Here is a 23,776-nt window from a genome sequence, read left to right on the forward strand (position 1 = left end):
TCTATTTTTCTATTTTTTTTAGAAATAGGAGAACTTATATTAAAACTCTCCAAACCACCTGTACCAGATTTTAATAATAGTGCTTTAAAAATTCATCTTAAATCAATTAATAAAAACTGAATGTAATTTTAACAGGAAATACCTAACAGTAGAATTACTATCAAGAGAAAGGACAAATGCAAAACCTACTGATATATTCAAAAGACTGTTAAAAAATTTTACAATTTAATTATTGGAAGATTATAGAACTGCTTCAGTGCTTCTGTATTAAGTAAGCTGTACGTGTGAGGAGTAATAAATGAAACTGTTAATTTTACTATTTCCCTAGGGAGTAGCAGGAGAAGGGGTAGGAGTTAGGCTATTTAGATCTCCAAATGGATCTTGGTTTATATGCAATAATAAATCCTAAATGTGTTGCTAATTAACTCTACTTCAAACCACTCCCTTTTTTTAGTGCTGAAAAGACACTTTGACTTCTGGGATAACTCACCATTCATATTCTTAAAGATGTTCAGGATGGGGAGGATTTGACGGTAATAGGGCACCAAAGCTTCACCCACCATCTCAGCTGACACAACCAGATGCTGTAGGACTTTGAGCGTGACGCAGATGACCTGCCGGTTTCGGAGGTTCAAGGCATCTATACGTAGGTAAGGAACAAGCCGAAAACAGAAAGCATTAATTTCTACAATGTTAAGGTGAAGTAGTCTCTTAGACCATTTAATTAACTGCACTCTACTGGGGATCACCAATGGGATGAGCCTTGGTTATTATGGCTTTGAATGATGCACTGTCACTCTCAATGCTATAAACTGGACCTTGTTTGTGTGTTACTTATTCTCCCGACTTTCACTGATTCCTCATCAATCCTAAGAAAGCTACTCATTGTCCTTCACCGAAGAGGCTGGTGATGGACAGGTAGCGTGAAAGCTAAAAGTTCGTGTGGCTAGAGTTAAAGGACCCCATGAGGGTTGACAACAGATAAATTTTTATGCAGCAATCCCTTTCAGTTGGCAATCCATGCTATGTTTAAAAATATTGCTATGAAAACACATTTTGGGGGGAAGAAGGGACAGGTTATGTTGTGCATGAGTAGAAATGATACACTGATTACAAACATTGAGAACATTGTTGGCAGGAGTGACCATAAAGTGACTGTATTTACACTCTCAAGAAAGTAGGGAAGAAAAGCAAAACATTTTAATGTTCAGAACTTTAGAAGGAATTAACAGCATATAACTAAGAGACCAAAGAAATACAAAATGTTTTTACAGAACGATTCTGAATGCACAGTAACAAGCTATACTGCAGAGACAGAACAGGAGACAGTAAGTTATCTGGTGTCCCCCATGTGCAGGGTCTGCAAACCTTCTCCAGTGGGGAATGCAGAGGGCCGGGGACCAGGACACTGATAACTGGCTGTATAAACCTGGCCATCTCCCCCACACTTTCTTGGTCCTTAACCATGGGAACCTATTATTTACTTTCTAAAATGGATAAAAATTCCATGATTTAAATAGGAAAGCCATATAAAGCATCTATTGTAGAAGGTCAAATGTGGTGACTGATAAACTGCAATGCCCGAGACTACTTCAGGACAAAGTCAGAGGCTCTTATTTGTAACATTCTACCTTCTAAAGGAAAGATTGACTCTGACCTTAAAGTATTTGCCATTTACGGAGGGACAAAAGAAACCAGGCCATTCAAAGGAATGACACTATGGTCAATGCACCTGTGAGGCAGTCCTAACATTGTTCCTCAACTCTAGCTCACATTTCCAGTAGCCTGTGTCTTGCTATCACCTGAAATTCAGTTTGTTCCAAAGATAAGTTTCCCTCATAAACTTTATCTTTTTCCTATTTACCTCATATTTAGTATTGATTCAACCAGATTCCCAGCTACCCAGGGTCAAAACCGTTTTCTCATCCCTTGCATTCTTCATGTTGCAAAGTCATCACGTTCTGTTTTGAAGTAGCTCTTGAATCTGTGTCCTGCTCCCATCCTCACCTCCACCATTTTGGTCCTGGGGCTCCATCCTCCCCACCTCCCCTCTGATTCTGGCCCTTCGAACTCCTCCAGTGGAGCACTGCCACACCTTCCTAACCCACCTGCCTTCTTTCTATCTTCCTTCACTGCCTCAACCTGTCTTTTTACACTGCTGCTTAGAACATATTTGATGATCTCTCTACCTGCTCAAAGAGTTCAGAGTCTCCCCCACACCACTTCCTACAGAAAAAAGTACAGACTAGTCAGGCACAAGGGTGACACTTAAGGTAAGTTTGAACCAAATTAAATTCTCAATTAAAAATCCAAGAATACAAGGTATCATTTAGTGGTTTCACAGCTATTCCCTTCGGAATCACTAGGAAGTTTTTAAAAATAAAATGTGGTCAGCTTCATCCCCTCCAGCAAAAAAACGGGGGTTGAGGTATGAAAACACCTCAGGGTAACCCCATAACTTCTGGTCCAGTTCACACTACAGTCCTGTTTGGTTCGAAAGTAAATGCAAACGCAATGAATAGAGATGGCTCAGCTGCAACGCAGGGAACCAAGTTAAATATAACTATGGAATTTGATTGCACGGTGGCTCATTATTACAGCATTTAGACACACTGAAGTCCACACCATATATTCTGAAAAACAACTAAAAATAGAATGCTATAATTTAGCCTGGAAGCTGTAGTAACGAGATACTCAAGAGCAGAGCTTCAGAGAACCGCGGGAAGTTGGAGTGGGAGAAGGTCAGGTAGAGTGTCTTATAGTGGTAGTGGGGAATCTTTTCTCTGGTCTCATCCAAGCTAAAAGTTGTTTTGTCTTTTTAGGAAGCCAAAAGTTACGGATCCCTGCCTACTGACACTGCTTCATTTAACAGAAGAGAACTGGGATCCTGCAGAAATGTCATTCTGAGTATTATGGGCGGTGGACAGTCTTTCAAAAATTCTACCAATGAAGCCCAACACATTTATGGATCAGCACAAATCTATGTGATGGTTCATATACTAGTAACTAACATGTGTTAGGCACCGCTCTATGCCAGGAATTAAACTGAGCATTTTACGTGTATTAGTTTACTTAATCCTCATTCATCAAATATTTACTGAGAATGCATTATGTACCAGTCATTGTTTCAGGAATTGGAGATATGGAAGTGAACACGATAGATATTGTACTCAGGCCCTTGGGGCTTATAATATAGTATGGAAGAAGACATTAAACAAATACTACAAGTGTGTTGAGATCTCATAAGAAGGATATGGTATTTAAAACAGCAAATAAAAAGGGGCATTCAGCCCAGTCTAGAAAGTAGGGAAGGCTCCCAGACACAGGTAAGGACCTAAGGGAGTAGGTGTTACTTAGGTGAAGGAGAGGGAATAGCATGCTAGATTGCCCCCTCTCAGATAAAGGACTTCTTTTATAAGGTCTACTCCAGCTCATAGGGATAAAATTCTACTTAGCAATGTGGGAACAAAGAAAGCCCCAGATAGCAAAGAAACAGTCTTCCAAATGATTTTATCATTGTGTACATGTTTTTCTTGGGATCATTTAGAAATGGTGGGAAGAAGCGTGTGAGTACATGTAGGTGTACATAAAAGGAGAGTGAGGCCATAGTACTTTTCGCCAAGCTAAAAGATCCCTAGGTCCTGTCTTGTCTTATTAACCAAATAGAATCAGATGTCTAAAATCCTGGGTTTCTGCCTTTTCTCTCTATTCATCCCTCTATGCCACCCGACTTCTTCTTCTTCTTTTTGTTAAGATTTTTTTGACATGGACCATTCTTAAAGTCTTTATTGAATTTGTTACTATATTGCTTCTGTTTTATGTTTTGGTTTCTTGGCCATGAGGCATGTGGGATCTTAGCTCCCCGACCAGGAAGCAAACCTGCATGGGAAGGCAAAGTCTTAAACCACCTGACTGCCAGGGAAGTCCCCCACCCCACTTCTTAAAAGGACTCACAGCCACTTCCAGTTAAATGTTTTATAAACTACTTAGTCAGGAAGATTAGACATTGAAACAGAATCACATGACTTTCTTGTTTTAATTTTTTATATATTAAAATAAATGTATAATTGAGTGTATATAATTTCATTCCATTTTGTGGTTTTTTTTTTTTTTTTCGAGAAAGCTTTTCTGTTGACACTATAAAGTCACAAGTAGGAGAACCTATTGAAAGTATTAGAAAAGATAGCTATCTGAGTACGTGGAGAGTCCATCTGGTGACTGCAGAAAAGGTTTTGGTGGCCGTAGTGCCTGCTGAATGTTGGCTTGTCACAGTGCCCTTCTTTTAGGGTTTATATGCCATACAATAAAACAGGCTAAGCTATGCTGATCTACTACCAATGTTAGAGAAGAGTCTTGCCATACAGAATACACTAAGGAGTAAACCTTTATATATGTATGAATAATCATAACATCAAACTTTTGTTGATTAGGTTTATACCTGTACATATAGCTAACTGATCACCTGGGGATAATTTAATAATCGCTCTCACCATGGACAGTAATAATAGCTATTAGGAAATAATTATTTTATCTCATTGCAACCCGGATTGAATTAATATGATTGTGATAAATGTTATTGAATTAACGATGACTGAGTAAGATGCCTGAACTCTTGCTTTTAACGGCATCTAAAATGGAACCCTGAGGCATCCTAAATGACCCAGGACTGGCTCTAAAACTTCAGCAATAGCTGTGAAATAGAGCCCGGGTATTTGCTATAAAAGCCCCTTCACTGCCTCCAAGAGGCATTTTTTATACTGCTCACTTCCACTTCAGTTCCTCTATTTCTTCCCTCATTCTCGGGAAATTAAGACATACCATTAAGTTGGAAGTCTTTTTGTTCTTACTGTCCCAGTAGAATTAAATAAAAAAGATTTTTTTTTTGCAACAAAGTTCTTTTCTTTTGAAAAAGTATGTTAACATATATAAAGAGAATATGATTTTGTAGCTTGAAAGAGAAGAAATGTTTATATTCTTGTGTTGATGGGCCTGAAAGCAATTGTCAAGATTTAAGTGAGGACTTTGAACTCAAGATTTAAGGTTTTGAAAAGGGTCTAACATGAGAAATCTACTGACATTATAGATCAACCAGGGGAACCTTTATATTCAGAAAATTGGATTTCTATTGTACTGCTTACTGCTTTCAAGTATAATCAACAAGATAGAGCTTCCAGATATATAGAAATTGTTGAAGAATAAGGAAAAAATAATTTAAAGTCAAAGTGGTAAAACTTATTCATCATAGATGGTTATAAGTTACATGTATGATTTTCTCAAGCATAAAAATCCACTATAGCTATGATTTTTTGCAAAGTGAGAACATTTTCTACTATTAGACACGATTCACTACCATGGAATCAGGAACAGATGGAAATATTTCTACTTCTTTTAAAATTGGATATGCCAAACAAAATGCAAAAGCAAACAATAAATTCTAAAAAATATTTTTGACATATGGTAGAAATGTTAATACCTTTGATATGCAAATAAGCTACCACAAACCAATAAAAGATTGAATCTGCTAATTTAAAAAATGGGCAAATAATATGAATAGATAATACACAAATTAACAAATACAAGTGAATAATTACTATTGTAGAATTTTCAACTTCATTGATAGTCAGAGGAAATAAAACATTACTCTATAATTTTTAGTATCATATTAATAAAAAGTTTTTGAAAATTGAATACTCAGTATGGAAACAGGTCTTGGAAAAGAGGCACTCTCCTAGATACCATATTCTATGCTATCACAACCTTTCTATAGCAACATGCGTGTATCACTTGACCCAGCAATTTCCCTTCTGGACATTTAATCAAAGGAAGTATGCAGCTGTGCAGAAAGAGTTATAGGAGAGGATGTATCAATACTATTATTTATAATTAGAAACAATCTAAACATTCCCAAAACACTGGCTTATTTAAGTAAAATCTGGTATATCTATACAATGGAAAATTATAAAGTTATTAAAGTCATCTAATAGAAAATATTTTAATAATAGGAAAATGTTTATAAGATACAGGTGAGTAAAGAAGGAGATTATAAAGTGTATTTTCACTATGCTCTCATTTTGAAAATAGAATGTAAACACAGTAAATACTGGAGATTTATAAGCTCAGATACTGACAATATCTATTGGCATATATAGACACTGGATTTTATTCCATTAAAAAATACCTTTTTTACATTGCTTTTTTAAAAAAATCTAAGTACCTTGTACATTTCCCTAAAATATTATTCTTCATGATTATAATTTATGTGTTTCAATGTAGCAGAATTCTGGCCCTGCCTCCTTATTCTTTCTCAATATTTTCTTGATTTTTCTTAACTATTTACGTTTTGAGACAAAATTTAGAATAATTTGGTCAGGTTAAAAAGTATGCTTGGCACTTTGATAAAAATTTCCAATAAATTTACAGAATAATTTTGGGAAAATGGCCATCTTTCTAGTTAGGAACATGTATCTTCAGCTGTTCTTGTTTTTTATTAAGCTCCTTGCAAAAGCTTTATACAGTATTTTTCATGTAGATTCTGTATACTTTTGTTAGATTTACTAGTGTTTCAATCATTTTTACTTCTTTTGATATGTTAAATGATATATTTTTCATTTTACTGTATAAAATATATAATATAAAATGTTACTTACACATTTTTAAGTGTACAATTCAGTGGCATTAGTTACATTCACAATACTGTACAATTATCATCACTATTTCCAAAATTTTCCATCACTCAAAATAGGAACTCTACACCTCTTTAAAAATCCTCACTCACTTCTCCTCCAGCGCTTGATAACCTCTAATCTACTTTCTGTCTCTATGAATTGCCTATTATAGATGGCTTTTAAAGTATTTTAAGTGTTATTTTTTCTGATGTTGAAATAGTTAATCAATAATTGAGATTGCTGGACCCAATATCATGTTAGTCGAATTAGACTGAAATGAATATAAATTTTGCTAGTCAAGGGGCACTAACCACATACATTTTTAATTTTCAGAATATAATGAATTCAAAATATGTTTTCAAACCAAATTTAGGTTTCAAAACTGTAGAAACTATTCTCCTTCCAAAACAGAACTCAACTGCTATACAAATAAATATGGTGTGGTCTGAGTTCTCAATTAAAGCATCAGAGACTTAGCTTAGCTATTATATACATGAAATAAGCCTATCATAAGTGCTACCATTTTTCTTTAATGCATTCTTCTCCAGTAAGTGTTATATTAAAAAAAATCATTTTTTTTGTCTCATCTCATACAGAAAGGAATTTTCTTTATGCAAAATTCAGATTTTTCCATCAAAGCTTTGTCATTACAAGTAGTTAACTTTTCCCCTGTTTTGATAGAAGAGAATACATTTTGCTTTTAGGACCATAGAATGCAACTTGATATTTGGTGAGAGTGTTTGGCCCTTCTTTCTGTTAAACACTTAATTTTAAAGATAGATACACAATTAATATTATTTGCTTAAATAAATGAAAGTATTCAGTTGCCAACATGCTCTCAACATCATAGTCAGTAGCATGGTCTATTTAGTACTCATAACTTTCCAGACATAAAGGAACCCGAAGAACATGCTATTCAACACACTCTTCTTCAATCTTGTTGCAACCAAGGTCGGGCCTGTGTTTGCCCTCATACATACTGAAGCCTCTAACAGTAATTGAGAGTAAACTTATCTGTACCCTGCTTTGTCAGAAAGCAGAGGAGGATTTGTCCCTTTGGAGCACCCTGCTCCCCTGTCCCCACACTGCTGGCTCAGTTCAGCTTGAAGGAGTGGGGTGACAGATGGAATAGTGACCAAAGGAAGGAGTTAGCCAGTCTTGGAGCCATTCTCAGAGTAAAACCACGTGACAATGTGCTGTGACAAGCAGGCACTGCTTCTGAGAATTACAGTTATGTTTTTCTCTCTGGTTGAGAAAAAGTGTCTAAGTTTCCTCCAGCTTTAGGTTAACAGAAGTAGCAGACTATGAAGAAGGATACAGTACTCACGGGCTTTTCACAAAACAAGAAAGTTGAGAGCTGTGCTACAAAACAGAAGACGGGTAAATACATCACTTTAACAAAAGGAGCTGCCCTTTCCTCCCCAAAGGAGCAATCTGAAAAACTACACACTGCTAAGCTTGACATCAAATCTGGTACAATTCTAGGACTGATTATTTAATCAAGGACTTGCAAGCTCCTAGGAAAGCAGCAGTGATTTCTAAGAACCAGAGTGAGCTCTCTGCAATGTCAGGCCAAGCTTACCTCACGCATTCTAACAAGTTTACTCATAAAAGAGATCATAAGCAGACTATATTGCAAGGCATCTGGAAAGAACTCCCTTGTAGGCAAGATACAGAAATGGTTGAAGAGTTAGACTTTTTCTTTTTCCCTTACTGTGTGAATAACTGAATTTAAGTACTATGCCTTGGTGGTTTGGTATCAACGTGCATAGTCCCTACTGGAATACTGCAGAGGTCCATACATGACCTAGTTCAGTTTCCAACTAGCATTTTTATTGTAACTTGGATGAAAGTTATAAAATCCAAATCTATCAGTTTTTCTATGACCCAAAGTTAGGAAGTCTGCAGGGACACGGCCATGAAGGAACACCAAGGAGGTAAAAACAGTAATTTACTATTATCACCACCTTGATTTGGCACTGTGCTAAACTTCCTGCCCGTATGATCTGTTAAATCCTTACATAATGCCTGGGCAGTTGGTTTTATAATGCCCTGGGAAAGATGAAATAATTTAAATTTACCAAAACCACACGGCTAGTTAATGGCCAACTGGGGTCTGGTCTGCATGAGCCCAAGGCCTGTGTTCCCTGTGGTTAGACCCCACTTCTTCCCAGCATCCCACCAAATCCTGGTGCACAACGGGGCCAGACTCGGAGCCTGCTCGGGGGAAATGTTCAGTGCTGCGCAGTGAACACAGGCTCTAGCGTGGACTTTGAGCAATCAGACTAGACACCTGTTGGGACCTGAGCTTAAGTGGTTTGTTCTTGGGGAGCAAGTCATCCTGATGAAGCTGGCTTTTCTGGCATCTTCTGAAAAAGCAAGCAACACCCTGCAGTAGCGTTATTCCCTGACAAGAGCTCAGCTCTCATGTGGAAGGATGAAGATAACAATATGAGGGTTCAGCCTAGGTGTCCAAAATCGGTTGCCATAATCCAGAGAGAGAATGATGCTGACGGTGACGGTGGTGGTGATGACCATCGCATTTATCACACCCTACGTCCTCTGCTAAGAGCTTGGAACACATCATCTCATTTAGTCGCTAAACTAACTGTAAGCTGGGTGCCATTCTCATCTCAGTCTTCCAAATTGAGCCCCAAAGTGGTTACCTTGTCTGATAGCTGGTATGCGGCAGAACAGAATTTTGACCAGGCCATCTGACTTCAGAGCCCTTGCTCTGAACTATCACACTATACAGGGATAGTGACAGGGTTTGTTTGTTTATTTGAGAATGGGAAAGGGACAGGCAATATGTGGTGAATTCAGTCTGAACGTGCAATAATGCTGTATTTAGCTCTTTCCCTCTTTTATGCCGTTGTGCCGTTCTGGCGTGGACAGCTGTAATCGCCATTCTCACCATTTTTATTTTGGATCACTCTGAGTCCTCTTCCCTGTCCATATGGGATAGGCCTGATTTTTATTCGCCCTTATGGGTCCAGAGGACTTTTTCCTCTGGCAAGTGACCAGGTAAGTGTTTAAATACTTCTGAGGATGTCTAGTCTCTGCCTCAGGTTGCTATCCCCTTGCATCCACTAACACATTATTTATGGATAGGACTTGGTATAGAGGAACACCAGGTTTTATATCATGACTCTCTTTAACAGGGAATTAAAGGCAGTAAGGCAACTGACAGATGATGTGTGAGAGAAATGGACAGAGAGGAGAGGAGAAAGAGCGGCGTGCGTCAGGCAGCTGGACTGTACAGCCCACCCGGCTGTGACTGCTCATGTTCAGCACACTTATCCTTAGGAAGCGACGGCTGATCACCTGGCCTGGGCACATCTACGCGACCTCTGTTCACGAACACAACTACCTACCTGGGGTAAGTATTAATCCTCTTGTTTTGGAGATGAGGACAAAGCTCCTGAACTGAAGGACATGGACCAATCTGCACAAAGTGGTAGAGCCAGCACTGGAGCCCAGAGCCAGGTCCGTGGCTTCTCCTGTGGCCACACTCGTCCTCAGAGAGGACAGAGACACGTGGCCTTTAGCACCACCTACTGCAGCTTCCTCAGAAAAGGGATGTTTCAGGCTTCAAGGTTCCAGATTGCATTGCCCTCAAAAGCTATGAATTCTTATTTGGATATGTCGGTTGGTCAGCAGGGGTTAACGTTGCTGTAGTAACAGATGAAGCCTAAAACCTAAGTGGCTTCACACAGAAAAGGACCGTTTCTCATTCATAGTAGATACCCAATTCCTGTCAACATGGGGGTGAGGAGAAGAGAGGACTGCGCACTGGCTCTGAAATGCTTTGAAGTGAACAAACGGTCTGAAGGGAAGGCACATCTTGTTTCTTCCATTCATGGCCCATCGGCAGAGTCAGTTCCATGGTCCACATACCTGCATAACTGAGAAATGCTAAGGAGGTGATCGATGTTTGGTGTGCAGTAAATATCTCTGCCACAGAGTTCATGTTTTGAGAAGCCAACTCCTTTCACTTCCGCTAACCTGTACTATGGGTAGGTCACATGATCTGGGTTAACTGAGTCAGTGTGTTCCATCCCCCTGGACCACAGTTCTAAGCTGGACATGTGCCTCTAGCTGGTGCAATCACAATGCATCTTCGACTTTTATTTTTTCTGGAAATTAAGGGACAATGACACTTGTTCTTTCCTACAGGTAAAAACAAATAAGCATGTGGTTCCAGGATCTACTCAGAGCATCCTGAGCCCAAAAAGGGAGCCAGCCTTAAGAAGACCATGTGTAAAACAGAGCAAGAATGACATTGGCAAGCCACCAGATGAAATCAAGCCTGAAATGAGACCCTGGATTTTTCAGTTATGTGAATTTTTAAGCAGACATAATTCCTTATGACACTTTGAATTAGTTTTCTTTTTCTGTCTTGTAACCAAAAATAATCCTAAGTAATACACCACTTTTTACACATATTTAGAACAAATAATATATTTTCTTCCTAAATTAAAAATTATTACCTTTTTTATCACTTTTAAAATAATTTACCTGGAAAATTTCAAGAGATATAAGTAAAATTATTAGACCATAAAGAATAACGCATTTCAATTGGACTTGTTTCATTTTAATTAAATAGAATTCTCAAAACAATATTTGTGTTGTGATACAGATTCTCATATTTTATCCTTACTTGGTATATTTTTTTCCACTGGGCATTCTTTAAAAAGACCATTTTGCTTTTGAAAATGTTATTGTTTAAATTGCTTCAGCTGTGTCTGTGCGTGTTTGTCCTTTATAGCTGGGTGACCTCAACTCATTAGAGTTTTCCTAATGAGGTCGCTGTTTTATGTCCTGTCTATTTGTAGATCAGTGATATTTCTGTGATTCTTTAGCAGCCAGGTCACCTTGCCTCCTAGTAGACCATCTCACCAATGTATGTTACTGCTGATAAACCAAAAGAATCACATGAGAGAATGTAGATGAATAAACAGTTCCTCTCACTACTTAAATAATTTCTCCAATAAATGGAGAGCATTATATATTATACACTTTATTTGCTGTTTCATATTAGGGATTCTTATAAGTTGGTTTTTGTATGACATTCAGTACACTGGCAAGCCTAAATGGCCACTTCACACTTTTGATTATGACACCTTGATAAATTTCAGTATGAACAGGTATGTATCTGATTAAATTAATTTTGCAAATATTTTAATGCTTCTACTGTGTACTGGCCAGTACGTTAGATGCTGTGGGGACACATTACTTTCTAACATTATATTATAAGTGACAGAGAGAGAAAGATACAAAGTTCTGTGGGAAAGGAAGGCAGGGTGGGGAGAGGACTGAAGTTGAGGGGAAGGAGGGAGAGGGGAATCAGAAGAGGCTCTCCAGGACAATTTCTATTGGAAGTGGGCTTTGAAGTTTCCTAACTGTTTAGGCATTTGGGGATGTGAGAATGGATATCCCCAAAGAGCAAAGATACACAATTAGAAAAACGTAAAACAAGTTCTATAACACAATCAGTTTGGCTAGAGCATGGGGTGCATGAGGGGAAACAGTAAGAAATTAAATCAAAAACATAATTTGCAGCCAGATATTTAACGGGACTCCTTGAATGTCATGCCAAAGAATGGAAAGTGGGAAGAAGCTGGATGGGAGTCTGTCCTTTCAAGATGGAAGCGCACTAGGAAAGATTTTTGAGTTGAAGGTTTTTTGCCTCTAAGAACTAAGATGTGTGTCCTAAGGCAGAAGGAAGTAAAAGGCACATTTAACTGAGATATCAGAGAACAGAGTTCTGGGCTGGCAGAGCATGTAAAAAATTGGGGGGGGGGGCGGTATCCTGGAAGGTAGAGACCCACAGCTGAGGTAAACAAAAAACCTGCATGAAAACTCTGCTTTAGCTGAGCTTTAGGGATTACACACATGAGATCTCAGTAGGCCCAGATGATAAGCAGAGGCTGCAAGATGAAAGAATTGAAGATGCAAGAACTTAGCCTGCTGTTCACCACAGGGGAGACAAAGTTTAGAGTTTGTGTTGAGCAGGTTAACTGTCCATTAGAATTAGAACTGACGCTCTTCAAAAGAATATAACAGAATTCAGAGACTCTGCAATATATTAGTCATAATGTCCATGGTATGATTATACATTCTGGCCCCTAAGCAACTACAGTGAACAGAACACCCCACCGCTCCCTCCATTAACCTGCAATAGGTGTGCAGCAGATGTGAGCAACAGAACTTTAAGTCACATTGTTTTAAGCTTTTGATATTGGAGATTAGTTGTTATTTCAACATAACCTAGCCTGATCTGATTGAAAAAAATTCTTTTCATTAAGAGAATTCTCTTCTATTCTTAGTTTGTTTTAAAAATAGTAATGAGTGTTGGATTTTATCAAATGATTTTTACCATCATTTGAGATGATCACCCGATTTTTACCAATTAATACACAAATGTAAATGTCATTAACTGATTTTTCTAACATTAAGCCAATCTCATCTTCCTCAAATAAAACCAATTTTGTTATGAGAAACTATCATTTTTATATATCAATGGATTCAGTTTGCTAGTAATTTTGTTCAGAAACTTTTCACTGATATTCATGAATGAGATTATCCTGGAAGATTCCTTCTGGTAATTTCTTGTAATGTCCTTGTTAGTATCAAGTTTATGTTGCATCATAAATGAGTTGGAGTCTATATTCTCTATTTTCATTGCCTGAGAAAATTTTTGCAAGATTTAAATTATTTTTTCATTAAGTCTTTGGCATAACCAACCAGTGAGGCTATGTGAGCCTTGAGTTATTTTTGTATGAGGAATTTTAATTACTAATTTAATTTCTTCACTTGTTATACTACTGTTTGTACTTTAACTTATTTTCTATTTTTCTGGTGTCAATTTTGGTACATTATATATTTCAAAAATTTGACCATTTCATTGAAATTTCGAAGTTTTAGGGATAAAGTTGTTTCTAACATCCTATCAAGATATCCTATCAATGTCTGTAGAATGTGTATAACATTCCCTTTTTCATTTCTGATATTGGTTATTTGTGCCTTTCATTTTTTTCATTTTTTATTTAAAAGATTTTACAAATGTTTATCAAGTTTATTAATCATGCCAAGAAACCAATCAATGTCTGATCTTTGATGCTCTCACTTGCATGACTGTTTTCTATTTTTATTTTATTATGCTTTTATACTAATAATTTATTCTTCCTCTTTGACTTTCTTTTACTGTTCTTCCTGTCATTTATTGAGATGGATACTTAATTTACTATTTTTCCCTTTTCTCTTTTTTTTTTGATATCATGTTTAAGCCTACAAATTCTCCTATAAACACTTTCACCATGTCATATGTGGTAAATATTTTAATGTAATTTTTGGTAATATTTTTATGTAATATTTTGCGTAAGTTTTTAATATGTAATTTACGTGATATTTTCATTATTGTGTAGTTAAAATACTTTATAATTTCATTAGAATTTCTTATTTGACCCATAGGGTATGTAAATTCAATTTCAAAATATATGGGAATGTTTTAGTTATTGCCTTAAAAATTTGATTTCTAACATAAACTGCATTTGGTTACACAACATACTGTGTCTGACTTTCATGCTTTGATTTTTTTGAGATTTGTTTTATGGCCTAGGATGTGGTTAATTTTTGTAAATATTCTATGTATGCCTAAAACAGTCACTTGCAGAGGTAGATGCAGCACTGAGTTTTATAAAGAAGAGAAGCAGCTTAGGAGATTCAGATATGATTCAAATCCACGACAGACTTAGGTTTCAAAAGTTTATGTGAGATGGGTACCCAAACAACTCATGGAAGAGCATAAACAGAAGCATTTGGTTATCTGCAAACAAAATTTGGACTGATACTCTAAGGAAGGTGAACGTTTCTTAAAGAGAATCATTACTGGTGATGAGACATGGATTCATCACTATGAGCCTGAGAGTAAACGGCAGAGTATGGAATGGAAACATCCTGAATCACTGACCAAGAAAAAGTTCAAAAGCCAACCATCAACTGGAAAATTGATGCTTACAGTTTTCTGGGATTCTCAAGGGCCAGTATTGGAATACTATTGGGAAAAACATTCAACAATCAACAGTGCTCATTACAGTGAGATACTTACTGAAGAGCTGAAGCCTAAACTTCAGATTAAACACAGAGGACAGCTATCCAAGGGCGTTGTGATCTTGCATGACAATGCATGTCCGCACACTTCTGCCCACACTGTCGACACTCTGCAAAAACTTTGTTTTGAGGTGTTAAAGCATCCTCCCTATAGTCCTGATCTTGCTCCATTGAACTTTCACCTGTTTGGTCCCCTGAAAGCAGCCCTACGAGGATGAAGATTCAATTCCGATGAAGAAGTGAAGATAGCGGTGCATTCGTGGCTCGCAGCTCAGCGTAAAACATTTTTTAATGAGGGAATACGAAAGCTTGTTGACAGATGGACAAAGTGTATTGAAAAGCAAGGAGATTATGTCAAAAAATGATATATTTGTCTTTTCTAAAAGTTAATTAAAATAAATTCTATAGCCAGAGTGCAAATAATTTTTGATTCACTCTCATATAATATAGTGACAAGGAACATACATATCAAAATAAGTAGAATTAATTCAAAATTGCACACAGAAGCAAAGTCACAGCCTTACATGCTGTGAGCACCAAAAGAGAAACAATAAAATTAAAAGTAATATGCATTTAACTTAAGATGATACAGGACTTCCTAGGTGGTGCAGAGGTTAAGAATCTGCCTGCCAATGCAGGGGACATGGGTTCAAACCCTACCCCAGGAAGATACCACATGCTGCAGAGCAACTAAGCCCGTGTGCCACAATTATTGAGTGCATGTGCCACAACTACTGAAGTCCACGTGCCTAGAGCCTATGCTCCACAACAAGAGAAGCCACCACAATGAAGAATAGCCCCCGCTCGCCGCAACTACAGAAAGCCCGTGTGCAGCAATGAAGACCCAACACAGCCAACAAATAAATAAATAAATAAAATTTATTTTTAAAAAAAGATGACACAAAAGCAAGACAAACCAAAAACTTAAGGAAAACAGATAAACCAACCAGATTGAAAAAGATGTGGTGTATATATATACACAATGGAATATTACTCAGCCATAAAAAGAATAAAATTCTGCCACTTGCAACAACTTGAATGGACCTAGATGGTATTATGATTAGTGAAATAAGTCAAGGGACATATACTGTATATTATCACTTATACATGGAATATAAAAAATAAAACAAAAGAATGGATTTAACAAAACAGAAACAAACACACAGATATAGAGAACAAACTAGTTGTTACCAATGGGGAGCGTGAAGGGGGAGGGACAAGACAGGGGTATTAGATTAAGAGGTACATACGACTGTGTATAAAATAAATAAGCTACAAGGATATAATGTACAGCATCAGGAATATAGCCAATATTTTATAACTTGAAATGGAGTATAATCTATGAAAATATTGAATCACTATGTTATAGATGAATACAATATTGCAAATCAACTATACTTCAATAAAAATTAAAAATGTATAAACCATAAAGTTGAATAGAAATAAGGTGGCAACTAAACAGTGCAGCCAGAATTAGAAGCTAGGCAGTCTGATTTCATAGTCTATGCTCACAACTAGTACACTAGTATAGTAATACGCTATCTTATTATCTATATGCAGGATTGGGAAAGTCTTAAAAGCTAGTAAAGAGGAAGGTAATTGTTATTGAATAAGGGAAGGAAAAATATAATGAGGCAAAAAGCAAACACAAACACTCAAATCCTACAAATCTGTAGTAAATATTCATGGAGAGATAAGAGAGTGAGCATAACGTACTCATAAAAGAAGGGAACAAAATACAAAATACTATTTAAAAAGAACAATGAGAATAAAGTAAAATCATGATAACTAACAAATTATTCCATCATATTTTTGGAAGATAAAGTCAAGGAAATTTCCCAGGAAGCAGAACTAAGACAGAGTTGGGTAATACGAGCGAAAGGATAAAGAAATGAGAGAATCAGCCCATGAGGTACAATATATTAGTAGCAGGAATTACAGACAGAAAAGTAAGAGAAAAGAGAGGGAGAACATTATTAAAGGAATAATACATGAAAAGTTTCTAGTGCTGGAAGATATATGTCTCTAAACTGAAATTTCCTAGGACGATGAATGAAAACATAGTCACATCAAAGCATATCAACATGAAATTTCACATTACCAGAGAGAAAGAGAAGAAGCAGAAAGCTTTCAGAGATTGGAGGAAATGAGCCACAGGCAAATGGTTGGAAACTCAAGTGGCATCAAGATTTTCAAAGCAATGAAAGAACCTGGGAGGCAGCAAAGACAAGACCTCAAAATTCTGGAAGAAAATGATTTTCGATGTAGCCAAAGTAATAATCAAGTGTGATGGTTAAATATTCAGATAAGCAAGGGCTAAAAATTGCACCTTCCATGTATTTACAAGAAACTACTGGAAGATGTGCAATTTAAAAATGAGGAAGAAAATAGGACAAACAGCTAAGGAAAAAAGAGGTCAAACATGAAAGAGGAGTAAGAAGTAGCAGAAAGAGGGAGGGTGCAAGGGGTGTCTCATGGAACAGAAAGAAAATGTATGAGTTGTCTGATGCTCTGAACATCTAGAAAGTAATATTCATTTGCTAGATGCTGAAATATTTGAAAAAAAAATAGTAAGGATATACAAAACAAGAAAACAAAATAAGAGGCAATTATAAATGCTAAGAAAAACAAGAAAGAAATGTTGCCTAAGAAAGAAATGTAATCATAGTAATTGTGTGATTTGCAGTGAGCAGTATTTGTGTCATCACAATAGTGTAACACCTGATTATTGATTTATCCAAAACTGTATATAACTGTATGGAAAGGATGGAGGGGGAAAGAAGGCAAGTTTGGGTAAGAGAGCCAGATTCTTACCATTACTCAGTGACTGGCATCCCCCACCAGAACCATATTGTTGGGAACAGACAGTGGGAACAATCTCTCAAAGAAGTTTCCACACCAAGGCTTTTTTCTTGTGATTATTTATTATTTCTCCCATTCATCTGTGATCATTACAGATTATTTGGCTTTCCTTATGTCATTGTAGCAGGGTTTTTTTTTTTTTTTTGGGTGGGGGGTGTTGTTGTTTTTTGTTTTTTCTTTTTGCATGTTCCTTGGCTTTCTTTTTTTTTTTAAGTTGCTGCCTTATTAACAGCGTTTCATTTCTCTTTACCTAGTACTTCATCTGATATATCACCTATTTTAATCTATTACTTTGTTTAATCTATTTTAATTAGTTACATCATGAGTGAAGCAATGTCTCTAGATTTATTACGCATAAGAGAGATGGTCATTCATCTACTTTGCACCAGCTCGCTCCCCACCTTGCTCTCACGCACAGGATCCTGTGGGAGGTCCTAGGAGTCCCAGCATAATCCTGGCCTGGTCAGCCTTGCCTTGACCCCACAGCAAGCAGCCATTGTCAGAAATGCAGCATCTCTGTTCCCTTCACATCTACTGATGTGGAACCTACATTTATTTTACTGGGGTGTGGAGACACTTAGTGTGCACAGTGAAGTTTGGGAAGTGGTGCTTCAGACAGAGGCTGTCCTCTTGGGTGGGTAAAGACTATGCAGATTTTAGAGCCCAAGGTCAGGCAGTGGAGGAAGGACCAGTATCTTATTGTCTCTCAATCAAGAGGTTTACTCTTCTCTTAGAGGCAAAAGATATCAGCGTAGCAGCTGATCGTTGCTCTAAAACATGATGTCATGGTTTGCATGACACAAAGGGTCATGACAATAACATCTTTATCATGAACATTTTTATCAGTATAAATTGATCCCCTTTACACACATGAAACTTCTTTTAATTAAATTCTACTTTTCTAAAATTAAAATCATTACTCCTGCCTTATTTCCCTTCATTTTCCCCAATATAGCTTTTATTTTTTAAATGTTTAAGTATTATTTTGTTTATATATATATATAGAGGGAGTTTATATTCAGATTTTGTTATTCATAAATCAATTTGAAAGTTAATTTTCACAGCTGATATATTTAATTTCACATTTTCACCTTATTTTGAGCTTTTGGCTCTTAGCACTTCCTTGCTGCCTACTCAATTTTATTCTTTTAATATGGAGACTTTAAATACTTTTATCTTCTCCATTGACTTTAAAGGTTTATACCTAATTTCTCTGGAATTTTTTTTGCCACATTACTGCAAAATGATGATCTGACATTTCATGCAGTTTTGAAGCTCTTTTCCATCAACTCTTTAAACTTAACTCTAGATTTAGTGGCTTTCAATGTAATCTTCTTTTCAAATTATGATGTCCTCATTTTTGGGTTCTTAACTTACCTTCACTCTCTGAGAGCTGGAGCACATCCACAGTTACCTTTTGTACAAAGGGCAGGTGGGTATTATGCTCACTGAATCCATGAGTCTTTTCTTTGCCTTCTTCTTCTCCTTCTCCTCCTCCTCCTTCTTCTCTTAAACCAATTTTCATTCAGTTTATTACATCATGTCTTTTTACTCATATGACCGGGATGAAATGCACATAGGTGTTTCTCCTTCAGTTCTGGTTGCTGTCTGGAATTTACTGTTACAAAAAAGTCTTAGCCCCAGTTATTTTTACTTCTTGGTGTGTACCATTTTTTCCCCTGTCCAAATGTTTTTCCTTGTAATGAGGCTTTTCTATCTGCAAAATAAGGGATATTTTTCATTTCAGAAAATTTCTTTCAATCCCCTCTGCCATTATCATTTCTATTCCTGTTGTTTTGATGATTCCTCTTGGGAACTCCTATAACTTTTAGCTCCTGCTGGTATCCTATGTTCTCCATTTTATACTCCTTCCTCATCTTGTTTTTTATCCTGGTCTTTTCTGAGGGAGATTCTTAAGGCTGTGGTCTGCATTTACAATTCCATGTTGTGCAGTTGATTATTCTCTGTGCCTCTGTGGGGACATTAATCCTGCTCTGACATTTTTAGTTTCCCTTTCTTAGTCAGCATTGGCTTATTTTCATGTGAGTCTGGTCTCCTCTTGTAAATTTCTTCCTCTGTTTCACAGAGCCTGTATCTCCCTGAATCCCGAGGATGTCAAACACGTTTCTACGAGTTTCTCCTGGATCCTATGAAAAATGCTGTTGAGGTATGGTTTTCCTCTGATTATTCATGATATTTTCTTCCCTGTGTGTGGAAACTTGTTTTGAACGCCCCCTGTGGCTGGATTACTGTTACTGTTCTTGCTTTTACTGAGGAGAGAGAGCTCTAAAGCCAGAGTCTGCAGGTTGCTCTTGGTGCCCCCTGTCCTCCCAGCTGTTATTGGAATCCCCTACTGCATCTGATAGGCAAAGCTTCTGGTGACTTCTTCCTGGGATTGCTCTGCTGGATGCTGATGGATTTATGCTCTCCTCGCTGGATGGAGTGAACGGAGGTCTACAACCCACTGTCTGGATTGCTCAGAGAGTCCCTCTCATCTCATCCTCGCCTACAACATGCTGCTGTTGCTCCTGGAAATCAATGCTCCACTGCCAACCCTGACTACTTTAAACTGGGATTTTTTTGTAGTTTCTGACCCAGAATAACTCAAGAAGGTGGAAATAAGAAAGTGGGAGGGGGAGGGGAGGACCTGTAGTGACGCCACAGAGCAACACAAATGGAACAAGGTATTACACGCACACGGGTCCTGTTATTACTCGATGACCCCTCTTGGGGACTTGGGCTGAGGTGGGAAGAAGAAAGTAAAGTGTCTTCTTATCTCTTTTTATGTTAGGAATCATAGAGCCACTGAATGCGTCCATTTCTCATTCCAGTATTATCAAGCTTTTATTTAGTTGAAGTAAACCCCAGATTCCAGAACTAGATGGGCAGGTAATCCTGTTCACAGCTTCGCAGGGAGTTTATATCTTTTGCTCTGCCTTCAGAAATATTAGTCTATGAATTATGAATTAGAATTCAAGAAAAGCTGTTAAAGAACTGCTAGCTGGTAATAGTGAGGTTAATTTTTGCCCCTGGAATGAGTCAAAACTTTACGAATAGTACGGTTTGAAAATAAGGTACACACAGCTGTTACATGCTATGCCAATCACGCGCATCAGCCTGCCTCTGGATCAGCTGTCTTCCTTCCAGAATTCCACCTGAAAAATGTAGTTTCTGTATGTAATATTTTTCACACTGGAGCCTCACATTATCTTGCATAGTTAATCACTATTCTTTGCTGAGAAAAGTTTTGCTTTCAGTGATGTAGGCAGGGTGAGAAGAGGCAAGCTGAGTTAGATTCGGATCAGTATATAATAGCAGAAGCCCAGGAAGGAAAGCAAGGACATCTACCAAGATAAATTTTCATTGCTTCTGGAACCTTAAATGATCAAATTCATACATAGTTACTATTCCCTGACAAATCATGCTTACTGAGTTCTTAATGTTTTCACTCATCAGCAAATGATGATGTCTAAGGACACACTACGATGTGTCCTTAAAATGCATCACTTCTCTCTTAACTCATTTAAGTATCATCAAAATACTTAAATCAAATAAAACCGAAAATCAATTCACCTTGGCCTACAATACTCTAATTTGGAATGTTTCAATTGTAAACGGTATAATCAAAATATTTCTTAGAAAGTCTCTTTTTGTGCCCTTTGGTGTTTTCAACGGGGCTATGAGGGAGAGACTCCTGAGAAGGCAGGGATCCCAACATGAACAGATTATTATAAAGAAAAGAACAGACTTCTGGTATTGCCACTGTTCTGATGGGTGCAGGAGAAAAGGATAATGTACTCTCAAGATAGCTCCTGGGGAGAATGTTCTGGGCCTTTTTTGTTTATCAGTAAAATGTTCTGGGCCTTTTTTGTGCATCATCATTAGAAAATCTAGCATTTTAACAAGAATTTAACATACTCAAAAAGTATGAGTTGTTAGAAAGAATAAATCATATTTGGAAAAGGTTTTAACATAACTCAGTATTATATATCCTTCTGGAAGGCCTTTAAAGTTCAGCCCTTCAGTCAGCTGACGCATGAGGGGAAAAACTGGAAAGAGTCGTTTTTCTTTCCACATTGCTTTTCACAGCAGGTAGCACTGTCCTCTTATTTGGTTTCACTTTCTATGTCTTGGTGGAAATTGCGAGTGGTCAGTTACATATCTTTTACAGAAATCTCAAAGACAAGAGAGCAAATTTTAAAGTTGACTAAATTTAATAGTGACAGAAGAACTCCCCAAAATCTAGAATTCTAATGACTTGTAATTCAAATCAATAAAATAGTGACCACGGATCAGATTAAGTAATCCAGACTGTGGGAAATGACTCAATGTTGAACTATTTTGTTCTTGCTTTGGGCAAACCACATGGCAAGACTACCTCTGAAACAGTGAGGGTGGGGTTCCCCTGTATCCAAGGAGACCAGGCAGGTGTCCTGTCAATCATCCTGGGCAGTGGTCCATCCTGGAGTCGGGAGTGAGCGGGCCTTGGGGTGGGGAAGCAGGAACCTTCTCATTCCTCTGAAGCCATGGGCGCTTGGGACCAGACCCAGTGGGTGAAATGCCTGGGCAGCTCTGGCTGGGAAAGGGTGGGAATTCCGGTGCCCATGACCTGCTCAGAGGCACCAACCTCTGCTTTCAATCAGCAGCAGTGACAAACGCTGAAGCAGCAGCAGCAGCGCAGGTCAGCAACTCTGGCGCAGGCAGAGTCTGGGGGCTGGAGGGGAGTGGTGAGGGGGCCAGGCCTGGCCATTCGGACTTGAGAAGGGGCCAGCACACCCTCGCGGAATCTTTTCCCTGTAGGGTGGCTCTACTACAAGGGCCGTCAGCAGGATGGCAGCAAGGTGAGGAGACTGGACTGGAAGCGACTAAGGATCTTGTTTGGGAGCCATGAGACACCACCTCACTGGACAATGAAAATCTCAGAAACACTTTTAAAGGGGTGCTTTCAGCCAACTAGTCTGTAGGGACTCAGGCCAGAATAAAGCGTCCACAGAAAGGAAGTACAATGTCATTTTACAGACAAACAGATAAAGCCAGTGACAGAGTTACTCGAGAGTCCCCCCAGAGAACCCGCTGTAGATAAAAAAAGTTCAAGTATTTAATAACATTCATCTTTTCTCCACTCCAGATAGTTTTCTTAAAATTATGAATTCTGCTACATTGTTGTGTTTATAGTGTATATTATACATTTCTGAATGTACAAATTAATGCTTGTGTCTTTACTATGAAACGCTTTAAGGTAGTGTAAGTCCCATGCAATTTAGTTTATTTATGTCACTAAGCTGCCAGTGCAGTATTGATGATGGGATATATTAGGAGATTTGGGATGTCTGGCCCTGTAAGTCAATTTATAAAAATTCCTGCAAAACCTGGGGATAGCCTCGGTTTGCTGTGCTTTATTGCTTAATTAGCAAGTTGTCAAAAAGTGGCACCATATAAACTGAGTGATGCTTTTTCACCTGTTCACTTACTTTTTATCGGGATAATGAGCTGTGGAATGACAGGAAGAATCTTGTTCCCCCCGTGTTCCAGCATGTCATGGATTCCTTGCCGAGCAAAAAATTCATAGGGAAATGTCATTTCACAGAGCCCATCAAAAAACAGAGGCAGATAATGATGGTAATCCAGCTTCTCAATTTCTACCTGAAAGGAGAGAGAACAAATGCCACATGAGAACAAAAATGAGGCAAAGCACGGCTGGGCCAACTGTGAAGATGTCACTAACTTAGGAGAAGCAAGTTCTTCAGAACTTCAGGAAGATTTTATTAACCAACTCATCTAACGACTTGAGGTATGTTGTCACGTCTTTAATCTAGCAATGAGGTTAAAATCATTGACCTTTAAATCTCAACAGATTAAAATCATAAATGATCTACACTGGGAACATTTTAGTATTTTGGGAGGGGGGGGTGCATTTCTTAGGTTAATTTTTTTTTTACCACTTGGCACAAAGGCAATACTGCAAAGGGATTCAAGAAGTCCATGGTATATATGCTGAATATATATATATATATATAAAATGGAAAAAAACAGTTGAAAAGAGATTAACATCTGAATATTTAACAAAAATCTAATAGGTGTTGCACATTAATATATTCTTGTGAGATACGTCTATTCAGGACTTGGCGAATATGGGA

The 23,776-nt window shown here is 37.7% G+C and overlaps 1 protein-coding gene across 2 annotated transcripts in view; it reads right to left on the minus strand.

Moving 5' to 3' along the window:
- The window catches only part of PACRG (parkin coregulated), a 487,647-nt gene that overhangs the window by 215,427 nt on the left and 248,444 nt on the right, over positions 1-23,776 (minus strand). Inside the window, exons 3-4 of one of the 2 annotated variants that reach the window (XM_057739446.1) lie at positions 23,111-23,282; positions 491-640 (exon numbers count right to left, since the gene is read on the minus strand). In XM_057739446.1, coding sequence (XP_057595429.1) covers positions 491-640; positions 23,111-23,282 — 322 coding nt within the window. Of the gene's footprint in view, positions 1-486; positions 641-23,110; positions 23,283-23,776 lie in introns of both variants that reach the window. The other variant, XM_057739447.1, reaches the window with a different exon arrangement.

This window comes from Hippopotamus amphibius, chromosome 6 (assembly GCF_030028045.1).
Source record: "Hippopotamus amphibius kiboko isolate mHipAmp2 chromosome 6, mHipAmp2.hap2, whole genome shotgun sequence".
NCBI classification, from domain to species: domain Eukaryota; kingdom Metazoa; phylum Chordata; class Mammalia; order Artiodactyla; family Hippopotamidae; genus Hippopotamus; species Hippopotamus amphibius.